The sequence below is a fragment of the Cyclopterus lumpus genome, chromosome 22 (assembly GCF_009769545.1).
Source record: "Cyclopterus lumpus isolate fCycLum1 chromosome 22, fCycLum1.pri, whole genome shotgun sequence".
NCBI classification, from domain to species: domain Eukaryota; kingdom Metazoa; phylum Chordata; class Actinopteri; order Perciformes; family Cyclopteridae; genus Cyclopterus; species Cyclopterus lumpus.
The window spans coordinates 12,192,851-12,217,823 of NC_046987.1; the positions used below are offsets into that span (position 1 = coordinate 12,192,851).

Consider the following 24,973-nt stretch of genomic DNA (forward strand, 5'->3'; position numbering starts at 1 on the left):
CTAGTGTTTCCTAAACAATGTTAATATTTGATTTGGTAAACTGGACAGGTAGCTTAACAGCTGAGCAAGTCTAATTTTGTTTTGGGTACATCGTGGGGCCCATGACAAACTAAGCGGCCTGTTCTTGCCAGTGTAGTTTGTACATAATCAAGATTTAATGCTCCCAAGTGCCACAAACTCATTAGTAGACTGCAATATGAAATAATTGATTGCATCTTTGACAGAGCACATCTGTGCTCCTTCGAGTCATGTTGCATCTGTGCTGTCACAAACTGAAAAATGTAATAGTTCGATAGATAGCATCAATAATCAGATGAAACTAGAGTAGCTAATGTTGCAGAGCAATTAATTTACATGTGATTTAGAGACTCTAGTGCCCCGAAAAATATGAGTTATTGGGTTTGCTAGACAATATATCAATAATAAGCCTGTCGTGTCTCCCAAAGCTGTTGAAATCGAAAACATTTTAAAATCTCCAGCCATAAATTATTGTCCGTGTGTTAAATTGAACACCAACCAAAATCCTAGATACCCAGTCAAGTAGAGAGAAGCATCTGTAATTTTGAAATGTTTGAGTTAGATTGACCCTGAAATTTGCTAATTTAAATTACTTCTTTTTTCTTCTTTTTTCAGAACTCAATGACGGCTCTGATTGTGGGAGTGAAAGGTGGCTTTACAGAGGTTGTAAAGGAGCTTCTGAAGAGAAACCCAACTGTCAACATGACGGACAAGGATGGCAACACAGCCCTGGCCATTGCTGCCAAGGAGGGTCACACCGAGATCGTACAGGACCTGCTGGATGCCGGCACCTATGTCAATATCCTAGACAGGGTGAGGCCACCTGACAGCAGTATTACAAGCTTGCTGTTGATGATGTAGAAGACTAGTTGATATATAATACAATATGAATGAAATTCTGTTCATGTCTCTCTCTATCTGTTTTTTTTATTTCTGTCTCTCTTTCACCATCTCTGTCAGAGCGGGGAGACCATGCTGATTGGAGCAGTGAGAGGAGGTCATGTGGAGATAGTCCGAGCTCTGCTGAACAAATACGCTGATATTGACGTCAGGGGTCAGGTAAGAGTCCCACTGTCTTTGCTACCTTGTTAATGTTTAAAAACAGGCAGGAGGCCTTCTTGTGTTCTCCGTGTGATATGTCACACGACACTACTCAATACCGGTTAGGTCTGTGGTTTCTTGGTAAAGTGAACTTTAAACCATGGGATTACACAAATATACGCAAGACACTCCTTTGTTTCTTTTTTCTAAAATAAGCATGATAGTATTTGCCTTGTCCTTTCCATGTCAGGATGGAAAGACTGCCCTCTACTGGGCAGTGGAGAAAGGCAACGCCACCATGGTGAGAGACATCCTGCAGTGTAACCCCGACACCGAGAGCTGCACTAAGGTACAAGGTTACGCAGTAGTAAAGAAGTCAAATGCACTTTCTGTTATCCTTCTGTATTTCTTGATTGTTATTTCCATCCCATTTTTCATATATATTTAAAATATAAACATTTGATATATTTCCATTCACTACATTAAATAACAATAATAACAAAAGAAATCTGCTGTAAAAAATACTGTTGACCAAAAATGCTCTTTCTTTCTTTCTGTCTTTCTTTCTTTCTTTCTAAAACTATTGTGTGTAGGCAGTGGTATGTTTTTCACTTATGTTGCGTTGATTAATTGTAAATATAAAGTTCAAAATGATATTGATGATGTGTGTTGTTGCATTTTAGGAGGGAGAGACCCCACTCATCAAAGCCACAAAAATGAGGAACTTGGAAATAGTGGAGCTCCTTTTGGATAAAGGAGCCAAGGTGTCTGCAGTGGAAAGGGTACTTTTTAAAACATACTTCCCACTTAACATACACCTGAGCAGGATGATCTTGTCATAACTGTACTCTTTATATTTGTTTGTTTGTCTAGTGATCTGAGAGTTTCTTTTTCGAGTGTTTGAGATAGCTATTCAATGTTTTTCTTCCTTCAGAAAGGAGACACACCCCTCCACATTGCCATTCGAGGGCGCAGCCGGAGGTTGGCTGAGCTGCTGCTGAGGAATCCTAAAGATGGCCGCCTGCTTTACCGGCCAAACAAAGCTGGAGAGACACCGTACAACATCGACTGTACCCACCAGAAAAGCATCCTCACACAGATATTTGGAGCCAGTATGACCACATTTTTCCATTTCATTCAGGAAGAATTGTGTGACAACATTTTCTCATTGCATTGTCCTGAAATCAGAAAATAATTAACGGCTTTCTTTGTCTTCTCTTATCTTCTTCTGCACGATTTAACTTTTTCTCTCTCTCCTATTCTCTCTCAGAGCATCTCTCCCCCTCTGAGTCAGATGGAGACATGTTGGGTTATGACCTGTATAGCAGTGCTCTAGCAGACATCCTTAGTGAGCCCACCATGCAGCCACCTATCTGTGTTGGACTTTACGCTCAGTGGGGCAGTGGCAAGTCTTTCCTTCTCAAGAAACTGGAGGGTAAGTAAGCCTACAGCATTAAAACGGTCTCATTAAAACATGAAAAGTATTTATTGTGAAATGATGTCAAATGTTTCCCACGCATCCTAGAAAACCTGGACAATTTTCCAGTCAATAAAATCACATGAGGGAACAAGTAAAATGTCTGGAAAATTATTTCAACATTCTCCTATTATCTGCTGAAGCTGATTTGCCATCTGAAAGGGCAAAGTTATGTTCAGGGTCTTATTAACGTTCAAATGGGAGTTAATGGACGAGAGTATTTTAAATAGTTTGCTCTTAGTCATGTTGTGGAAATACTACAGTAAACACCCCCCGGAAGTCTTGTCACATGGTAGGACATGCAGATTTAATGACATTACATAAGTTGCTCCCGACTTGTTTTAAATGGTTGAATGATGTTATATTTTTTTGCATGTTTGGTTCAGTTGCTAAAGTTGATGCATCATTTCTAAGAATCGGAATATAAGAAAGCATGCAAAATATGATTTCATAGACAAGTTATAGCCTAGGCTGCACATCTTTTAATGTAGACTTCCAAAGAGAGAACCATTAGTGCATGGTGTGATCCCCGTTATACCAGCCATACATCATCACTGGAAAAGGATGTCCAGAAAAGAGTGGAAACCCTCAATAAGTTAGTTTGCATATCTTTCTTATACTTGATTGAAATATCTGACATGAGATATTTGTTTTCCTTCCTCTTCTCCATTAGATGAGATGAAGACCTTTGCAGGCCAGCAGATAGAGCCATTGTTCCAGTTCTCTTGGCTGGTGGTCTTTCTGACCCTGCTACTCTGTGGCTCAGTAGCTGTGGTACTGGGCTTCACTGTTGATCCCAAGCTGGCAATTGCTGTCTCCCTCAGCCTCCTCGCTCTACTCTACATCTTTTTTGGTGAAGCGACAGATGAGCTAGAAATGCAAAATTGTTATTGATTTTTAAAAGGAGACAACATAGTGATGTTTATGAATAGGACTTAACAATTAAACCGCCAAATGTCTCCAGTGTTGGTGTACTTTGGATGTCGGCGTGGGAGGGAGAGCTGGAACTGGGCGTGGGTCATCAGCACCCGTCTGGCTCGCCAGGTCGGTTATTTGGAGCTGCTGCTCAAACTGATGTTTGTCAACCCCCCTGAACTTCCTGAGCAGACCACCCGCGCACTGCCTGTCAGGTGACAGCAACACACACACAAACACACATACTAACTGCTGAGTTCTGTCATTTCCCCAGGTCAAAGACAAAACATGTAAACACTTCACCATTGCAGTCTCACTCTGCATATATTATAAGTTATAAGCACCATTGATTATTACATATATTATTGCAACGTTAACAATCTTGTTCAAATGAATACTTAAGTCCCAGTCCCATCTGAAGTTTGCAGTGTAACTGAACAAATCAATGCATCATTTCTGTTTCTAACATGTCACACAGGTTCCTGTTCACCGACTATAATCGCCTGTCCAGTGTTGGAGGGGAGACCTCCATGGCTGAGATGATTGCCACACTCTCTGATGCTTGTGAGAGGGAGTTTGGCTTCATGGCCACCAGACTCTTCAGGGTTTTCAAGAGAGATGAGATCCAAGGTGACGTTTCGACTTTTTCATATAATGTTGTTTCATCCTGCACACCAAGTCACAATCAAATCTGTACTTGATAGTAAAAATGTTACATTGTTGTGGCAAAATGACGAGCAGAGAGACGTTGATTTGGAGTAGCAACTCAGAGGGAAGTGTTTTAATGAGCACAAAGGCAACATTCAACAAGTCAAAATGTTTTAGGATATTCAGCATATAGTTATAGTGTGAATATCAGACTTTCCACCAATCAAATCAGTCGTTGGAATCAGCAACCAGAACCCCTCCTGCTTCCCAAACATGTTGTGTTCTTTCGGGGTGTCCCTCAGAAACAAGCTTACCGAAAGGACCTGGCACACGATTTACTCCGTTTGGGTCAAGATGCCCTTTTTGCAGAACACACAAGTCATATATGGGAAGTTTATGACGCAGTCGTTCTTCTTTCTATTAATTGCCCAAGTCCCAATCTCTAGGAAAAATCTGTTACAAAACCAGATGTTTCCAACATAACAAGTCATATAACCCGTTTTCTGAAGGCTAACTGTAGGGAGTTCAAACTATGTTATATGATTTCAATAACGAGCTTGTATTAATATCTGTTAATGGCTTACAAATTGAAAATATGTATCTGCGCTGTACAGTCTTTATAGATTGAAAAAAAGTAAAATATATTCCTTTTTAATAACACAGTAAACCAGGGGTTTTAAAGCTAGTTCTGGTAATCTTGACAAACTAGCGAATGAACGCTAGATTAAAAATAATATCCAACCAAAAAACTCAGTCCAACATTGCATAGTCTTTTCCAATGAAAGAAGTGAGCAGCACAAGTCAAGTCAACAACTCTGAGTGCCCTTCCCTTCAGGCCTCCCTCCAAAGTGGGCTTGTGACACCCACAGATACCAGATTCCTTTTTTTTTTGTCCAAGCATTTGCAATCATTTGATTGCTGCTGGGATATTTTGAGAATTTTACCAAATATAACTAAGATGTTTTGAAAAGCTTTAATCAGGTGTGTTATGATTGGTATTTAATGCAGTTTGCAATTGCAGTGATGCAAAATTAGATTAAAGATGCTGTTAAAAGGATGAACGCATAATGGAGCACTTGTTAGTATACCAGTGCTTAAAATCAAAGGTTTAGTTTTTACTCCATTTACTACATCCGTACGCAAATTATCTTAATGATTTATGGTAATTAATGTGCATAGAAAATAATAGCTTTTTGTAAAAGTAATTTTTAATCGAAGTACATCTCTCTCACATTATCCTCTACCTTCCTCTCTTACCCCAGGAAAGAAGTGGAAGAAAACATGTTGTGTTCCCTCATTCGTGCTGTTTGCTTTGACACTGGGATGCCTGATCACTGGTATGGCCCTGTTGGCTATCTTTAAGGTAGGTTAGAGGAATTAACACTGTGTTTAAACAGCGTGCCTTCTTCCACAAGGTCACTGGACGGCCTAGTAATCAGCTTTAATGCTTTTATTTACCAGGTGGACCCGGGGAATTTGACAGTAAATGCAGTGCTGATTGCGATGGCCAGTGTGGTGGGCCTGGCCTTACTGCTCAACTGTAGGACCTGGTGGCAGGTGGCCGACTCCGTCCTCAACTCCCAGAGGAAACGGCTGCACAGTGCTGCCAACAACTTGCATAGACTCAAAAGTGAAGGATTTATGAAGGTAAACTAAAACACTTCATTCATTGTATGCAGTCAAATGCGAGTCCGTCAACATCCTGTTTTCATGGATAAAGGGGCATTCCATTTGCTTCTGAAGTTATGACACTGTAGTTCCCAATCCAATCAATTACCCCTTTCCTTGTTTTGAGACATTGATTTTCTTTCCCTGTCTCACACCAGGTTCTGAAGCATGAAGTGGAGCTAATGTCAAAAATGGCCAAAACCATTGATGGCTTTACCCAGAACCAGACACGCATGGCCGTCATCATCGACGGACTGGACGCCTGTGAGCAGGACAAAGTTCTGCAGATGCTGGACACGGTGTGTGCACATGCTTCAGTGCAAGGGAACATACTGTACATGATGAGTGCAGCTTCCTATTGACTGATAACAAGATAATATGAAGCAATTACATTTTGCAACATCTGTCACTCAAGCAAATTTCTAACCATGGCTGCTGCCATATGACCTTATCTTCCCGTGTGTCTTTCACCTGTGCACACACAGGCCACACATCTCCGGCAGACACCCTGGTGTTCCCAGCTGCCTTAGCTCGCCTCCAAGTTTAGATTCCCAGATTAGCACACAGATGGCAACCTCCTGTGTGCTAATCTAATATTCTTATTTTTGAAAGCACCTCCTAGTCACTCTGAAACCATGATGTGTTCAGAGATTCAAACACTTTGAAGTTACATTATTATATTTTTTTCCTACCAAATAAAGTGCATTAAAGATGCAGATTATGTAGTGTAGCCGTAGTTGATGCTCCTCGGGGACGAGGGGTTGACAAACCATGCAGCACAAATCAATGTACTTGGACAATGTCCCTTAGTTAGCAAAGTGGAAATCCCCAGCACCATGTGCTCTCACAGGAGTCATTAAGTCTAAGTACTACAGCTGACTGTTGCCTCTAGCTGTCATGTTATTGCCGTTTGTAAACTACCCATTTTGACATTTAAGTAGTGGACACTCCACAGACAAATCTGCTGTGTTAGAGACCCTAAAGGCATCATGGAAAGTTTTTTTGTTTGAAGTTTGAAGTTTGTTGAGTTTGAAAAAAAAAAAAAAGGTGGTGAGAGATTTACGCACCAATTCACGGTTTCTCATTCCAGGTGAGGGTACTCTTCTCCAAAGGCCCTTTTATCTCCGTGTTTGCCAGTGACCCCCATATTATCATCAAAGCTATCAACCAAAACCTCAACAGTGTGCTGAGAGACTCCAACATCAACGGACATGACTACATGAGGAACATCGTCCACCTGCCAGTATTCCTCAACAGCAGAGGTCTCAGCGCAGCCAAAAAGCTCTGCATGGCATCACCCATCAATGGAGAGACCTCGCCTGCTGAAGGTAAAGGATAATGGCAAATATACAACATATTGTATTGTGTACACATATATGAGGATTGCACACGTTTGAGGGGTTTGAACCTCCGAAGATACAGTTCTATTTTAATAGAGACGTAAACTATGTTCTTTCAAGGGCAACTCTTTCTGTCTTCTGTTTGTCCAGGATGGCATGAAGACATAGACAGGAAGGTGTCTCAGAGCAGCATGGGCCAGGACCAGGCCAAGTTCGGCAGCAAGAACACCCTAAACCGCAGGGTAACGGTTATGCCAGTCATGTTTATTTATTTAGACCAATATGACAAACAATGTTTTGTTGGGGTCTCCAGCCCCACATCAATGTTTCCCAACCCCAACAATGCTCTCTAATAATGAATACAAGGAGGAACTATCGCACACAAACAAAATACTATGGCAGAGGCACTCCAAAGAGTAATCCCCCTTAGAATATTGGGGATGCAATATGAGACATGGGTGGACGAATGATAATAGAAAGGCAGTAATAGAAATATAAGTCCAAGAGTAGGATTTTAATAAATCCAAATAAGATATACCAAGGACAATATATCAAGCATTGTTTATTATACTTGTCACCCTAAAGATACACAGTTCACACCCCACCTTAACTCTTTTTAACCCCCTTGATACAAAATAAAAAAAGACAAAACACTTGCATGTTATCCGGAAATATCAGAGTTGAAAATGAATGCTTAATGTCTTGCCATTAATCAAACAAAAAAACGTTGAATTAGGTTTGGAGATGTTGCCTTAGAAATCCTCACTGCTCTCTCTTCGGCCTCCTCCCTGAAAGGGGGGACTCAATACAGGCGTGGTGGTGTTGGCAGGCAGTGCCGAGGCCAGAGGACAGAAGGAGACACACAGATACAAAAAGAGAGGTGCTCGGTATGCGGCCAAGGTTCCTGGTGTAATTGATGTAATGACTGTTTATCCTTCCTGCTGCGTTGCCACAGCCTAATGACAAGGCCTAGCAGCAGTGGGTCCCTGTGACAAAACACTGGCACCAGGTCTGCTGGCAGGAGGCTAAGTGACTGCTGCTGTCGCTGATGCCTTCTTCCCCCCCGCGAGACCTTCTCACTACCCCTCCTTCCTTCCCGCCTCCCTCTCTTGTTTGTTTTGACATTTGTTTGTACCTCGGGTTTATCTTGTACCCTCAATTATTGTTGTTGGCCCTTCTATTATGGTGCTGCATGCTCTTTTTATTTGCCCTCTGTCACGAGCTAGCTCTTGGCAGGAGGGCCCTCTTTCTACAAGTGGAGATTAAAACGAGGGCAGGAGGGGAAAATGAATTAGTGGCTCTTCATTGTGGCTTTTGAAGTTGTGGATGGCATTAGGACGATCTCTGGCATCTTATTTCCATTTATTGTAATTAATGGAATCCCACTTTTATAAGAAAAATAATTATTTTCTGGATTCGGTTCTTAAAAATAGAGGAACCGCTTTCTCAAAATATAATTTAATAATAATATTATTATTATTATTATTTTTACAAAAGGAAAGAACAGTGTATCAGCAAGGAGAAGACACACCATTAGAAATAAGCAGATACGAAAGCATTTAACTAAAAGCTGTAAAATTACAGTAAAGATCCATCTATATGGAAAAGTCAGCCACAATGGGCCGTCTGTGTGGTGGATCTGCTCAGTTCTTACTGAGTGCTGGCCATATGTTTCATCTCCCTGGGAAAGAGGTCATGAGACCGGCGTTACAACTTCAAAGTCAACCAAAAGCCTCGCCTTGGCTCATGACCATGTTAGCTGTCTGATATCATCACAGATGTTCTCAGCTAGATCTGTGTCAATAGCTCGCTTTCGTGTCATGACTGTTCAGCTTGGGACAGTGGCTCTTTGATTTGTATTTGCAGCAAATCACATGTTACGGTCTTTTTATGAAGAGATAGATAATATATAGAAGGGAGAACTGAAGAAGGTGATCATTAAAGGGACAAAATGAAAGAAGAAATACTTTAAATTGGTTTCACTCGCACCTCATAGGGTTAAGATGCAGGTTTGCTGGATTATTATCTTTAGTCGGAACAAGTTGAACTATCATTGATATGTCACCATAAGATCATTTCACTTTAAATGAGAGCAAATAAATCCATACATGTATGTGGGTTGCATGTAAGTACAGGCCCGCTCCACCCATCTACCTGTGTTCCTTAATATATCCAAGCATACGGTTTTACTATGGCATGACCTGAGATGACAAGTGATCCTGAAACGTCTCATGATGCACAGCTTGTCAAGAGTAACGTTAATGCTTTTGTGTCACTTTAGCTGTGGCGGTATTGATTTTACATACTGCTCTCCCATTGATAAACAGGATTGCTTGTTTCCATATAATAATAGAACAAACTAATATTAATAACATGAATTGAATTCGTGGAAACATTAATCTTGCTAAGCCATCTGAAAACATGGCAACATGTCAAATGCTCGATCTTGTGATCGTTGAATTTCTGTCTTTCTTCGTGAACTCGCTCTGTTAAGGACACATACCGGCGTCGGCAGATGCAGAGGACCGTCACCAGACAGATGTCCTTCGACCTGACCAAGTTGCTGGTGACCGAGGACTGGTTCAGCGACATCAGCCCACAGACCATGAGGAGGCTGCTTAACATTGTTTCTATCACAGGTAAAGAATAAAGCATGTTCTGCTTTAGCAGTGCCCTCATCTCGTTATATTAACTATTTACATTTTGTCTAAACAGAAAACATTGACGTTATTTATCCAGAATATAACTCATTTTACAGGGATTGAATGAGAAAGTTTAGTGGGCGAAGAAAAAACACAAACAAAGCTCTGATGGGATGTAATTCTAGACCAGCCGGGGTCAACCATAATATGTTGTACATGCCAAATACACTCCATAATGTATTACAAATATATTGTATTTGATTTATGATATCTAACATATTATGGTTGAAATCATCTTGACCTTTCTTGGATGCCCAAACTGATAACAGTTACCAGCCTATCCCTCTGTTCCTAGTCCCCTAACTTTGGACAGGTTATTAACGGACAGACACTATCAGGAGGATACACAGACCTGAGATGTTTGATTTCTTGGAGAGAATAGGCCACTGACTTCTAATGCTGTGTTCAGACTATCAGCGTCACAGCAACAGGCTACAATAAAGCCGTAGACATAAAGCTACGAACTGAGGACCGTCACTCTGATTTAATAAATAGCATTAAAAAGACACTAATGCTCTGCACCATTGTTGACAGGTCGCCTGTTGCGGGCCAATCAGATCATCTTCAACTGGGATCGGCTGGCGTCATGGATCAACCTGACAGAAGAGTGGCCTTACAGGACATCATGGATCATCCTCTTTTTGGAAGAGACTGACGGAGTGTCTGACCAGATTTCTCTCAAGACAATCTATGAGAGGTACAACACAAAAGCACAGAGATTGAAATAATCACCCCCTCTTAAGTTATTCATCTGATCTACAAGGTGTACAGGCTTCTTTAATTCAACTGCTTGTTTCTTTCTTTGTTCCATTTGTTGTTTTACCTTCCTTTCTTCGGTCTTGTTTTATTGTCTTTCCATCACTTTCTTTCTAACTTGGGGCATAACATTAGCAGGCTGAGGCAATCTTTAACATAAGATCAAATGGAAATTAGGTCATATAACTGAATCCCTGCAGAGTTGCTTCTGTGTCCTGACCGTCCAGAGGAGATCAGAAAGTCAATCAATAATTACATTTCTTGATATTCTTGATATTCTCTGATAGAAACAACTTTGACCAGCAGATGGCAGTAGATGATTTTGTTTGTGTGGACCGTAGTAACTCAAGTTCCCTGTCAATGGCTTTGAGAGCAACACTAATTGGCAACTGACAGACAGATTTTTGTAATTGATGATAATGCACACGATAAATGATGTCTGTATTATAACCTGAGCCTCTTCAGATTCACGAAGGGACACATTTCCTTACAACTGGACACAGGACAGTTGACACTCAGACATGTTTGGTTAAGCTGTGGGTGTGTCTCTGTGTGTTGACAGTACGACTGTTCATGCTCTGTATGCGTGTGGTCATGGATGCTTGTAGGCCTGTTCACCGCAGAAAAGAGGAGGAGATTGACACAGGCCTGAGACGCTGGGTTTGTGTGCTGCTGTATATCAGTCGATGGCCTTTAAAGGTTGCACTCTGTCACAATACACTAGTGCCTACGACTCCTGCGGCAGGAAAGAGTCACAGACAGTTACTGTCAGCCGGTCAGCCAGCTAGATTCAGCAGACAACCCTCCCTCCCCCAACTCCAAGGCAAACCACTGCCTCATTAGACTAGGTTCATGCTGTTTGGTTTTCAGAGGACAATAGGAATTTCTTTCCAATTTTTATATGGCAGTTAAGTGTTACATGGGAGGTGTACAGTGTGAGGGGAGGACAAGGTTTTTGATGAGAAACATCTTCGTCAGAAGGCTGTAACTGAATAATTTTGCTAAATGTGATGATCTCTGCCTTTTTTATAACCGTTAATTTATGCGGAAACATATGTCACTACACTTCTCTATTATATATCTTTATCATGCTTAAGTATAGTGGACACCCTAAAGGAAATATCCACACTTTTACAATAATTATTGTGGAAAATAAAACTGAGAGATATAATTATACACTAGCATAGCCAAAAAATTCTGCAGTGTTTCTACATCTCGGCAACGGCCTGAACTCAAGTGTCTTCACCACAGCATTTGGATTGTGCTTACGCTGCTCATTAGACTTAATATAGTCTTGTTTTTGACCAACGGTCCTGTCTTTCTTTATCTTCGTCTTCACTGGGTGTCTTCCAATTGGCTGCTCTATTCTGCAGTGGCCATCGGAGAAGCGGCCTTAATGATGATGACAGGAAGCCTCAAACAGGCTAAACACAACGCCTTGCCTCAAGGCCTTATCTCTCGCAGTAATCTTCCGCTGATAAGCCTCAGAACTCTGTCTGTGTATCTTTTTTTGTCTCTCTGCTCTTTTCTTCCCCTTCCTTTTTGATCTCAGTCTTTTACGTCCCTTTTTTGTTCTGGGTAAGATATTCTGTGTTTTTCCCTCTGCGATGGATGGACACTTGACTGACCTCAAGACCTCAGGCCCCGTCTCCCTTTTGTCTGTCTACTTGAGAAATGGATAGCTTCTTCTCTTTGCTTTCCTTTTCTGCAGTGTATATGAACACGAACAGTGCAGCACATGCGTACACACTCAATCATATCACACCTTATTTCCTAGTTCAAATTCCACCAGTGGACCACTTCCTGTATCTTTTATAGTTAGCATCGTTTTTGTTTAATTCTGTTACCGCAAGACCCATGCAGTTCCGATCTCCTGTGTGCTTCGTTTGCGTTTTAACATGCATACATGGGATGTGGTGTTGTGCGCAACCATTTTTACACAGCGGAACTGCGCATCCTCTGGGCGTTACTAAGTGAATATATTAGTGGTGAAGTGAACGTGGGGGTGAGTCAGACCCTTATAGGTCAACTGTCGCCCTGCATCTCAGTCAAAAAGCAGCATGCTCTTCCTCTCTTCTTTGTAAAGCTTGCTACAGCTCAGTAGGCCACAGAGCATCAGAAATATTACATTTTGGAAATCATAATCTGTCATACAATTAAGGTGGTTCTCAAAAGATCTTTGAAAAGGTACAAACTAAATCAGGTTTGATACTTGCCTTTGATCTTTTAAATGTGGCTCAGTTAAGACTTTGTGCGGTACCTAAACCTCTAAATTACAACTAAATTGACCCATACACTACCAAACCATGGGGACATATTGCATGAGTTTCATGAAGTGCCTCTCAGTGATGAAGGTGACAGCTTCTGTCTATGGCATGTACCTGAACTCCTAGAATAGAGAGAAAAAATAAAAACACACGCCCACCTTCCCCTCATATCTCACACAAACACACACGCTTTCAAAACAGCTAAAAGCTGTTTTTAGCACCTTGCCTGGCAATAACAAGTGCCATGAAGGGCTGTGAAGTGTCATTGTAGGACACGGCGTGAAGAGAAATGTGTAGCGCTAATTCCCGTAGCGGGAGTGGGCCAGTACAGCCCTCCTAATCTGATGGAGAATGTGTAATCGGTTAATAACCTCAGCGATTTCTATCATAACGGTAAGATGGGGGCGGCCCAGACTAATGCAAGGTAGCAGGGGGAAAGAGCTGTGTAACAAAGATGGCGCTGTCTGTCGGTAGGAGATATTGGCTCAAAGCAGTCACACACACATACACACAGAGTGCAGCTTAAATGTTTCTCTCGCTAGTTCTGCCGGGAAAACTCCAAATTACACCTCGAGCAGGGAGCCAGCGTTGTGGCCTGCCCAGCACACCAACAGAAGCGGAACAGAAAACAAAACAAGAAGTGTTTTGGACCGACCCTCATATGTGTAGCTGTCGAATTAACAGCCTTAAATCTGTGATTCGAAGAATGTTTTTTCGAACACTAGCTAATTGAATTTGGAGCCTGCAGCCTTGTGACTATCATTTTCAGCTGTATCATTTTGTCCTTCTCAGTATCTCCGTCTCTTCTCAGGAGTCAGTTGTTCCTTGTTTTAGCTGCCATTAGAGACTTAATGACTATAGCTAACCTAGCTCTCTCCTGCTTCATGGTTATTGCATTAAAGCAGCTATTTCCAAAGACTGGTAATGGGCTTTTGTATGTTTATTTCCTTGATGTTGTTTAGAGTCATTACAGAGACATTACAGAAAAGCTTCTACTGAATGGCTAAATGTAGACTGCTTCCAAGTTTCTGAGCGAGTACAGGTTCTGCATGTTGCTCAAGAACACATGTTTGTGGCTGGGACCTCACTCTTTCAATGTGAACACTTTGTTTCCTCCATGTTAAGCCATATGAGAAAAGGTTTGATTAACCAGAATGACATTCAGAAAATAGGGACCCGCACAGATCCCTGAGATTGGCCGACCACCTAAAGACACTTATATCTACTTCAAAAATAAACATATCAGTATGTAAGTATCAACGGAAAGCTAACAAACAAGGGTTTCCACAAGTTCAATACGTTTGGTCCAAAATAAATGGATATGCAAATCAGGTTGTTTTTTGGTCCATACATCTTTATTTGCAAAAAAGTGTTTTTTACAAAAAGTGTTTTACATGTTTCATGTTGTGCATATCAGTAGAGCACCAGCGGACTGTTTATGGTGGGTACGTCAGTCCAACACATGAATCTATGTTGCCCATGGTTTTCTGTTTCTCCTCAAATATTACTTCAGTTTTCCCATTTTTTTTATCATCACATGACAGAAAAACGTATATCCTCATTATCATAAGGAAGCCAAAATCAGCTCAAGAGTGTCGTGCAAAGTCATGTGAAGGTGTGAAGATCTTTGATGCTTTTTCTCGTCTCATTTCGACTTCGGCCATATAATAGGATGTCACATCATAGGGTGTCATAGGAAAGTTAATTACGTGAAAGTTTCATTTGGATTCTCCCTGATGCTGCCTTAGATTCACAGACAGCAACATACGAAGCCATACGTCTCTGGCATTCTCAACTGTGACATAGCTTTGGATTTCTGCTGTGGTTCTTCTATTTGAGTTGTTGCATAGAAGAACTGCGGTGCTGGAAATTGGTAGAAAGTAGTGAAGATCCCTCGTGCCTGGTAACATTATTGTCTGGCAACTTAGCATTATTGTGGAGTATTCCACTTCAATGGTTGGGAGTCTGTATTTGGTACTGAAATGGGCGTTGTTGACAGAAAACTAATCAGCAACTTTTTAAATATTTCCAAGCAGCTTCTCAAATGGGAAGATTTGATGATTTCCATTGATATCTATTTGGAATGTCATCGGGTTTTGGACTGTTGATCAGACAAAACGAGCAATTTGAAGTTGTGGATTTGCATTTTCTGAAAGTGTGATGGACATTGTTCTCTGTTTTCCAACATGTTATACAACGTTTAATCTACTAATTGAGAAGTACTGTTCATGCAGACAGGAGGAAACGGTGTCGGTCAATGTCGTGAATTATTAGTTTTACATTTTTTGACAGTGGTGATTTGTTTTAAGTGACATAGTTCTGTGTTTTGGTTCAGGGGTTAACATATTTGGATCTCATGGTGTATGGGGGCGGGTTCAGTCGGCCCCTCAGAGTTTATTCTTGGATGCCAATATCCCTTTTTCAGCACTCGGGGAGAAAAAAAAGTGTCACTGGTCCACTGAGCAGGTTCCTGCACTGCTCTGACATCTGGTGCCCTGTCTGTGCCAGGATGCCCCCGCCACACTCGGGAGTGTGTTTCTGGCGCTGCACCTGAATCCTCTGTTCATTACACACACACACACACACACACACACACACACACACACACACACACACACACACACACACACACACACACACACACACACGTACATACTCGCAAAACCATTGCATATGAGCACGCTAACACACACATGCACAAATTGTGTTAGAATGTATGTACGCTGTAACTGAAACAAGCACACACACACGCTATTTGCAACTAAAAGTATTATTGATGTATGCACAAACCAAACCTCAGCTCACACATAAAGCTTGTGTGCGTGGTACACACACACACACACACACACACACTACACACACACACACACACACACACACACACACATATAAACGCACACACACACACCTACACCTAGCTCTCATACCAGTGCAAGAACATATGTCACCCCCAACTCCTCTGAGAATCAGTGTAATTAATCAGACCCTGAGATGCAGGCTGCATTAAACACACACACACACACACACACACACACACACACACACACACACACACACACACACACACACACACACACACACACACACACAAACACAAACACAAACAAACGTTCACAAAGCGCAGGAGGCAGAACCCACCAGAGAAGTTATTGTCAGGTAAAATTGTAGTCTGTATAAAGTGCTGTTCATTCCAGTGTCCCCGTGTTTGCCAATATTTGTAAAACAAATCTCAAAATGTTGATGCACTTTATTATTTTACTTGTTATGTCACAGCTTATGAAGAATCACCTAGTCCTCTCTTTTGTTGTTCTGACCCTGCATTCATCAACCAAACAATCCCCCTCTCGGAGACGTGACTAGAGCCAGGCACTTCTTGGACACTTCAAAACTCTTTTTGCCCACTAATCGCATTCTGAATGAATACGTAGCCAGGCAATTCAGTCTTAATTAGAGAGACTCTTATCCCAAGTACTGAAACATTAAGATGACACTCTCTTGATTCAGGATTACTTTAATTGGCACAATTATTGTAATTTGGTTGCAATTATGTGCCGGCAAAAAAGTGCTGTTCCAAAGCTCATGCGGGTGATTCCTTTTATGTGGAATCTTTTAATAAGCCCTTAAATATCTGGCCGCCAAAAAAAGAAAAGCAAGATCCTATTCTTTTCTTATGATGAATACTTTTGAACTCCTCCTGCCCTCGGATGAAAAGTCTTTATTCTTTGCAACGGTGTCTATTTTTCATGTGAATTCCTGTCGTATTTGTGACACTTTATCATCTAGATGCACGACAGATGCTAAAAAGAACCCCAATATGTTCCCCCTCTCTGTGTCCTCTTCTGAGTAAGCTCATTGTCCCCATGCTTAATCCCTTCAGAAGGTGTTTCACTGAAAGACGGAGTAAAACTGGTAATGCCATGCTCATTGTCCTGCCATTTGCCAAGAGGCCTGAAAGCGTGTGTGAATCTGTAATGGCTGGTGTGAAACCACCTATGTCTCAATAGAGTTCTGGCTCCATCACTGATAGGACACTGGCATTGATTCTACACCAGTGTGCAGACAGACCCCATGACTGACAAGTTGAAAGATAAAGGCCGAGACAAAAAAAGAAAGTATGGTAGGTGTGAGATAAAGATGAAAAACGGGAAGGGTCGGTATTAGATAAGAAAGGGCATAAAGAGAGAGTGAGAAGAAAAGAGATTCCAGTCTCAGGAGGTAAAACGAGGTAAAAGAATTAAAGTGTGTGAATGCTATAGAGGATCAGTCCGGATACCAGCAGGATTACGGCTAGAAGAGTTTAGCATTGGTGTGTTCGTGTCTCAGGTGTATTCAAAGCCTCAGGTGATGCTGCTGCTCCAAGTGAGATAGTCCAGCTGGTGGACACACACAGATTCACGCACATGTCCCCTGGGTCCAACATTGCTGTTTATACAGGGAAACTGGTCTTCTGCTGATTGAATGTATGTGTGTGTGTGCGTGTGTCAGCCCGGCTAATATTGCCGTTCGTCCATCCCTCAGGTGTTTGGCGGTGGTGACTCAGACAGGAATCAGCCACAGTCAGCTCCACCACCACTCAACGCCTGCCGAGCTCCTAAAAAAATGTAAAAGTGTACAGGTGACACAACAGGAGTTGTGTGTGTGTGTGTGTGTGTGTGTGTGTGTGTGTGTGTGTGTGTGTGTGTGTGTGTGTCAAGGTGAGTTTGTGATTGTGTGCGCGTGTATTTGTGTGTGGAGGCTACCACGTGAGGATGGAAAGAACGTTATGCTGCATTCTTTATTCGAAAATCCCCAAAGCCCTTTTCATTTTTGCCTGTAAGCCGAGGTTGAAGGATTAGTCTAATTGGTCTGAAACAAGAGAACTGCTCTGTTCCCCTTTTTCTGCGAAGCATAAAGAATCATTTTAAATGCAAAAAAAATCTAAATAAAGCCTCTACACCTCTGACTGGCCTCTGCTCTTTAGTCATAGAGTCGTCCATCAGTGACGACAAGGTTGGATTAACATTTAAATGTGACACTGAGATGGGAGGAAAGGCGGCCTGAGAAGCAGACATCTGCCTGATACTTTGGTATTTCTGTGGTGTTGAGCATTATCGCTGATCTCTCTCCCGCTCTGCTGTCTCTTTGTGCCGGAACTGCTGGAAGGTGGGGGGCTGAATATAAATAGCAGCGCAGGGTTGCAAGAGGGTCAGCGCTGACCTTTTAAGTGGACAACGAGGTTTGCCACTCAGCGGGAGCCACAGGCACACTCGATAGTTACACACACACACACACACACACACACACACACACACACACACACACACACACACACACACACACACACACACACACACATTCGGTCCTTAAGTTACGTTAGCATCTTGGCAAAAGTCAATGCAGGTCAGGCCCTTTTAGGGTGTGTGTGTGTGTGTGTGTGTGTGTGTGTGTGTGTGTGTGTGTGTGTGTGTGTAAACCACACTGAAATGGCAAAGCGAACAAGCCCAAAGACGGCGAATTAAAAATTAAGGCTATCCTGCCTATATTGGGAGGGATCACAAGTGTCCTTTTCTTTCCCATCATTGCTTTCGAAGCAGCTTTTAATTTGGCGTGTGATCACGCTAACAACCACTGTATAGCTCAAGGATTTAGTTATCAGATTTGTCTGCTGAGGTCTCTCGAGCAATGTGCTTCAGAAAGTTCTTAACAATCAGGAGAAGCTTTTCCTCGTTGCTATACACTCAAATTGGAGAGGAGAAGCTTTAGTAGTCGTCAGTTTTGCAATACAACATACTCTCTTGACTTCCTCCTATCCCTCTCATCTTATTTCTGATGCACACATCCACCTCTGTGACGTTAATCAGAGGATTACTGGTTCAGCATGAGAATACCAAGCTTTATTTTTCACATTCATCACTCCCTGTATAGATTCTAGCTCCATCACAGACTTATTCCAGATGTATTCTGATACTATCAGAAGAGCACATTCGTCTTTACTCTTGTCCACCCCACTTAACGCTGCATCATACGGCCTATCAACTGACCATTACAGCTATCAAACAACCACATACGCTGATATGAACTCTTTAGTGGTGCAATTAGTGTCACAATGAACAAACTTTGCCATGGCCCTAAGATGCTCCAAACTCTTTTTTGGCACATAAATCACCGAGCTGAGGTTCAGTGTTTTACTATTTGTTAAGAATGAGGCCTTAGTTACTCTGAGTGGAGGGTTCAGTTAAGGTTTTTGGGGTCTGGAACAAGGAGGCTCCGTTTTGGCGCAACACATGAGTTTAATCAACATTTCAAGGAACCACTGAGTCCTGAGCCCGTCTCAAAGGAGAGGCCGTTCGCTCCAAAGCAGTTCAGTTTTTATCAGCCTGGTGTGTTTCCCATTAGCCTGCTTGTCTCTGTGGTTTGCTTTGGGATGCACAGGTCCAGCTCTGTACAAGAGAGTTTAAATTATTGGACTAAACTTTGCCACGAATGTATATGGAAAGCAGACGCTGCCACAAGTTGTCAGTTGGCACGGCCAAGACAAGAAAGCTAGAAAGTTAGAGACACGGAGGTAAGCAGAGACAGAGGGTGTCCACATTACTTGAAGCATTTGATTCAAATCAAGGAAATTCGCCTGGATTTTAAGGAGACAAAGAACATGGCGTCATCTAAAGTGAAAACATATTTTGCTCTCTCCCTCTGCCTTTGGGGTGGTGGAGGCTTTGGCAGCTTCCAAAAAACAATAACCTCTCGCAGCAATGATGCTGCGAGTCCACGCGCCAGCTTGCTGGTCTGTCCGCCTGTCCGCTGTTTTCCCAGAGAGGGCCTCGTTGAGTTCATCCACGCGTTTGGCAGACACTGTGCCAGCGACTCTGACCAAGAGAGGAATGTGCCGGACCCGGATCTGGTTAACTTCTTCACCCACTGGTCACAGCGTCTGACACTGAAACTCTTGAGCTTCTCATACACAATGTGCACAGGCGTTTGTCTGTTCTGCAGGCATCTCTCTCTGTCTTTGGGCCCCTTTATGGAAATGTTTGGCAGCAAGACCACCTCTTTTGTGGCGTGTGTGTGCATGTCGTCCATAAGCACAGTGGGCAGCTGTAAAGCAAAGTCAAGTGGCACATTCATACTTTCAGCGCCCAAATAGCAGATAGAAGAATTCTGCTCATTCCCGTCAACTGCAGCATGTGGGAGGTTGAGAGGAGAAGAAAGGCTATGCTCCAGTCAGCTTTGGGACCTATTAGCATTTGGATAAGCTCAGAAAGCTCCCAGTGGCCACGCCACACAGAGAGTGGTTGGGCCAAATAGTCTGTACTGCTGCAGCTATAAGCTGAGTCCTGTCAATGGGCCCATTGTGCAGGAACGGCTGCCGGGCTGCCCGACGGCCTTTATGCCGCTCGTCCTCGGTCTGTTTGAAAGTAGCATGCCGGTTTCCTTGGCGCTCCAACCCGAGCATCCATCTTGTCATTTAGCAACTGATTGCTGATAAGAATGGCTTTGTTCATTTTGCCTGTATCGTCCGTTCAAAGGATGACTAAGTCTGAAGTAATTTGTGTCAATTGCTTCATGCCAAGGCCAACATCTCATTAGTGAACTGCAAAGGGTGTCATTTGAAGTGGTGAAACTTCATTGATAAACTGCTGTTGTCATGAAGTGGGTACTATTTGTGCTGTAACATGCGCGTTCGGCGCGTTTGCCTAAATCACTCAAATTTATAACGATCAGTTAGTTCATCTTCTGTTCCAGTAAATCTGATACCTTTTTGCTTTTCTATACTTCTCTTCATCAAACCATCTATTAATGGTCTGTGCCCTCTGATCTTCAGAGATGATCTTACAGGACCAGCGTTGAAGTGTGAGCTCCGGTCAGTTGCTCCTGCAGACGTGTCTGTCCAGTCAGCTGGCAACGTCATGAACGGACCTGTTACACTCTGGCTGTCCCCTTTTTCCTTTACATCTGTGTGTATGTAACTCAGGGATGGATGTCCTTGATTTGTTCTTCTCACCAGCTCCCGGTTGTCTTTGGAAGATGCAGCTGTTTGTGCTACTAAATGTTGTACAACAGCAAGCCAGAGAAAACATGCAGGTCATCAAAATATGTGCAATTGTAGCTAGCTTCTTGGTTGCCATTGGTGTTGGGCAATGTACATGAAGGATTTATTTCTATGTAGGACTTGTCATTGTTTTCCAAAGGCAACTGCATGTGATAGAATAGCAAGATGGATGAGTTTTTGGACTATAATGAATGTATGAAATAAAGAATCTGAAGCAGTGTTTGATATCACTACAACTAGAGAACTCTGAGTTTAAGTTTCATTATTATTGTCCATTCTACGTTTAGGCACAGTCCAACTAAACTGTGCACACATCATTCAGTAATGTTACATGGTCCTATAAAAAGATTCCTTGGAATATATTTGGAGGGTGTTCTCTATATAGCAAAAGGAAGTGCAGTGTGTGTGTGTCAGTGGGTGTGAGAGAAAGAGAAAGAGAGTGAGTCACTGGCTCCTGTTGGTCTGTGTCTGCAGACCCACAAATAAACAGCAGTAAGCCAGCTGGAAATGGGGAAAAGCAAGGGCTTCTTTCTCTGTATACGGGTTAATACAGTTCATGGGAAAAGGAACCAAACACCCACATATACTGTACATGTCTATGTGCACACACACACACGCACATGCACACACACACACACACACACACACACACACACACACACACACGTACACACACACACACACACACACACACACACACTCCATCTTTCATCTGTTCCTTTGAATTTCCCCGTGTGTGTGTGTGTGTGTGTGTGTGTGTGTGTGTGTGTGTGTGCGTGCAGGTAACATCTGTGCCTTCAAAATCCCATGCATCCTCTCCAGCAGAGGTCACAGGAGTAGGGGGTTCATCTGTGTGCCAACATGGAGCTTCCTTGACCTTTAGGGTCTTGTTAAAGGTTCTAATGGAAGACGGACTGAGAGGGCTTCGTCCACTGGAGCTCAGCTGTGCCCGTCTGTGTCGTCCCTGCTCACAGTGTGTTCTCTCTTCTTTCAGTCTGTGTGTCTGGACTGGCACGTGGGTTGGGACAGTGGGCTTCGAGTGACCCACCTGGGCTGGTCTGCTGAAAAGAAAAATATAGATGTAGTGCCAGTAATTTAGATTGCCCTTGTGACACTCTATAGCAGTGGTTCTCAAATTAATACATATTCAATAAAATATAAGTGTAAGTTCATGAACTGAATTTTATATATTCTGTATTAAATCAGAGAGTGATGGCACAGCGCTGTGTATGACATCTTTATTTCAACCAAAAATGCTTTGCGCTGGTTAGTGGGTACTTGGCTGAAGAATAAATGTCCACAGGGGGTACATCACTGAAAAAAGTTTGAGAACCACTGTTCTATAGTACACATTTGACTCTGTGAGGAGTCCTTTACATTGTATGTCTAAAATGCTTGGAAAACGTCAGCCGGTCTTCCATCCCTGTGCCAAACTTGTACATTTGGATAGAGACATCCTATATCCACAAGGTCACAGGTTCGAACCCTTTGCAACAGCAGATGTGTCCATCATCAGCCATCTGTCCTGTCAAAATGTCCTTGTACAGAGGACTGGACCTCGGCCTCTTCACTCACTGTAAACTGGATGGATATGAGTATCAGCTAAAAGCCTCACATTTAAATGATGTCAATCCTAACTGAGTGCAGTGTGGTTCTACAGTTTTGTTTTGTCCACCCTCACTGAGGTTATGAGCGACTCCCTGGATAGAGCAGACGGTAAACATTTCTGTTTGTTAACTGGATTAGTTTATCTGATTGTTTGGATTATTAGCTAACCGTGTGCTGTTTTGAACCCTTGCCAGATGCTGACCTCACGCTGACTTAGCTAGCGTGCAGCAGCGATGGTACTAATCATCCAATCAAGTCACAGAAAAGCCAGCCTGTGCTCATGCTCGAAAACAGATCAGGCCCAGGGAAAAACCCAACTCACCAGCCTGTGTTCTCAGCAGAGCATACCAGTACACAGACGGGGTGATGTATTGGGAGGAGCGTGAGTTGAGGTTTAACTGGAAGGAGGGAAGGTTAAGTAGGATGCAGGGTTCAGATGAGAAATGTAGGCAGAGATGAGAAACATGTCTGCTCCCTGCTGGAGTCTCCCTATTCATCTGATAAGAGCGCTCCATTCTGGTGATGAACGGTCAGTGTCACAGGTCACTCCGAGTTTCATATTCTCATGTCTGAATGATGGGATTAACGAGATGTAATGACTGCTCTGGGTTGTTGGTGTTTGGATTTGTTGTCGCGTCGGCCACATGTTACGTTGTCCTTGATTAAACTGATATCTTTTTTTTAACCTCGTGCAGCTGAAATTGAATTTCCCACTTCAGTATTCATGTTCAGTATTCTGTTGTTCAGAGATGCTGTTGTCCCTTCTAAACTACTGGTTTAAACTTTAGATCATATTCCGGGGTGCCAGTGTGCAGTGTCGATGAATTGTTTTGACATCTGACATTCTTGATATAATACAATGTTGTTGTTTTCTGCAGTATAGACAGGAAACACTATATCGCACAGTAATGGAACAATCTCCAAACATGGTGTTTACTTGGGTTCTGTGATAACAAACATCATGGTAAACTGTATGCGGCGCATCATGAGGCGCTTCCGTTTGCTGCTTGCTAAATTACCCTGATTGTCATCTTCTCAGGTTTCCTCCTCTGCAGAGAAAAGATAACATCCCTCACTCTATCTGTCCTCAAACATCCCCCCTTTCACTATCTTGCCTTCTCTAAATCCAGTTATCTCTCTTCTCTCATGATGATGATGACCGTTGCATATCTCTTTCATCTTAACAGTACAACTTGCTATTTCCTCTTTTCTTTTTTTCGTCAGAATGTGAGCCTTTGAGCTACCAGTCAGAATTTTGTGTAAACTGACATGTTGACATATTTTTGTCACATGCCAATAATACTTCTCAAGTTATTGTATTGTCTTTTATAAGCATTTGGTTTTCCACAGTAATATACTAGTCATATGTCACAAGTCACTTGTTCCAACAACCAACTCGTCATGTTCTTCATATCATTAAGATTCATATTTATAAATAATGATATTATGTTTGCTGGAGAGAGCAACACATCAGCACAAACGCCTGCTAAATTAATATCCTTCTCTTTTTCTTTTTCCTCTGAAGAATCTCCAAAAACATTCCCACCACAAAGGACGTGGAACCTCTGCTGGAGATTGATGGAGACATCCGCAGCTTTGAGGTCTTCCTGTCCTCCAGGACGCCCGTTCTCGCTACTAAAGATGTTGAGATGTTCCTGCCCTGCACCGTCAACTTGGACCCCAAACTCAGGGAGATCATAGCAGGTTTATACACACTCAGTATTTGCACAGATGGGTGAAAGATATGGGGGTAAACCAGCATAACATGTCTTAAAGTTGAGCAGCCAGAGTAGCTTCAGTGCACCTTGGCATAGAACAAAAGATATTCCTTCATTTAGGGCCTTCATTTGTTTTTGTTTTAAAGGAAGAGATAAAGGGCTATGACATGCATCAAAGGTCCCACAGTTGAAATTGAACCTAAGACATTATGGTTAAGAGGCATGTGCAGTAACCATTGGGCTACCAAGGCACTCTCAAAACATGTTTTTTTTTTGGATGAGATGTGGCGACTGTGAGGAACACAGCAATAATTAGCATTGGTTTATTCTCGACCTTGGAATGAGCAGTTTTGAAGCTTTTTTCCCCTGAAGCTTTGAAGAATTAAGGGTGCTCGGATTGATCGGCCACAGATCGTTATCAGCCGATATCCATTCTAAATAAATTGAGCGGTAAAGGTCAGCAGAGACGATCAGATGAGGCAAAATAAGCAAGATAAATGACACAATCTTGTTAAGAATAGTAAGATATATAAAGCTACATGATAAAAAAGAAAGAGTCCAATGCGTAGAGAATTGTTAAGCCTAAAATCGGTAAGAACTAATTATTTTCTCAAAGTTAGTCTGCAAACACTTTTAATTTGTCATGATGATGATGATGATGATGATGTGTGCGAGAGAGATTTATCGTTCTGTTTTGTCTTAAGTACATAAAGGGTTGAGTATACAATAGCTTAGAGAAACAGAACTGTCTTCTATGTGATGTGTTGCATTCAGTGCCAGCTCATT

General features: G+C 42.3%; 1 protein-coding gene across 2 annotated transcripts in view; it reads left to right on the forward strand.

The window, feature by feature from the left end:
- The window catches only part of kidins220a (kinase D-interacting substrate 220a), a 44,754-nt gene that overhangs the window by 9,106 nt on the left and 10,675 nt on the right, over positions 1–24,973 (forward strand). For both annotated transcript variants that reach the window (XM_034525407.1, XM_034525408.1), the window contains exons 8-24: positions 634–831; positions 979–1,077; positions 1,310–1,408; positions 1,743–1,841; positions 1,994–2,171; positions 2,330–2,494; positions 3,210–3,389; positions 3,501–3,666; positions 3,930–4,081; positions 5,362–5,462; positions 5,561–5,746; positions 5,926–6,066; positions 6,858–7,095; positions 7,258–7,349; positions 9,602–9,746; positions 10,344–10,506; positions 23,995–24,173. In XM_034525407.1, the coding sequence (XP_034381298.1) occupies positions 634–831; positions 979–1,077; positions 1,310–1,408; positions 1,743–1,841; positions 1,994–2,171; positions 2,330–2,494; positions 3,210–3,389; positions 3,501–3,666; positions 3,930–4,081; positions 5,362–5,462; positions 5,561–5,746; positions 5,926–6,066; positions 6,858–7,095; positions 7,258–7,349; positions 9,602–9,746; positions 10,344–10,506; positions 23,995–24,173 (2,581 nt within the window). The remainder of the gene's footprint in view (positions 1–633; positions 832–978; positions 1,078–1,309; positions 1,409–1,742; positions 1,842–1,993; positions 2,172–2,329; positions 2,495–3,209; positions 3,390–3,500; positions 3,667–3,929; positions 4,082–5,361; positions 5,463–5,560; positions 5,747–5,925; positions 6,067–6,857; positions 7,096–7,257; positions 7,350–9,601; positions 9,747–10,343; positions 10,507–23,994; positions 24,174–24,973) is intronic.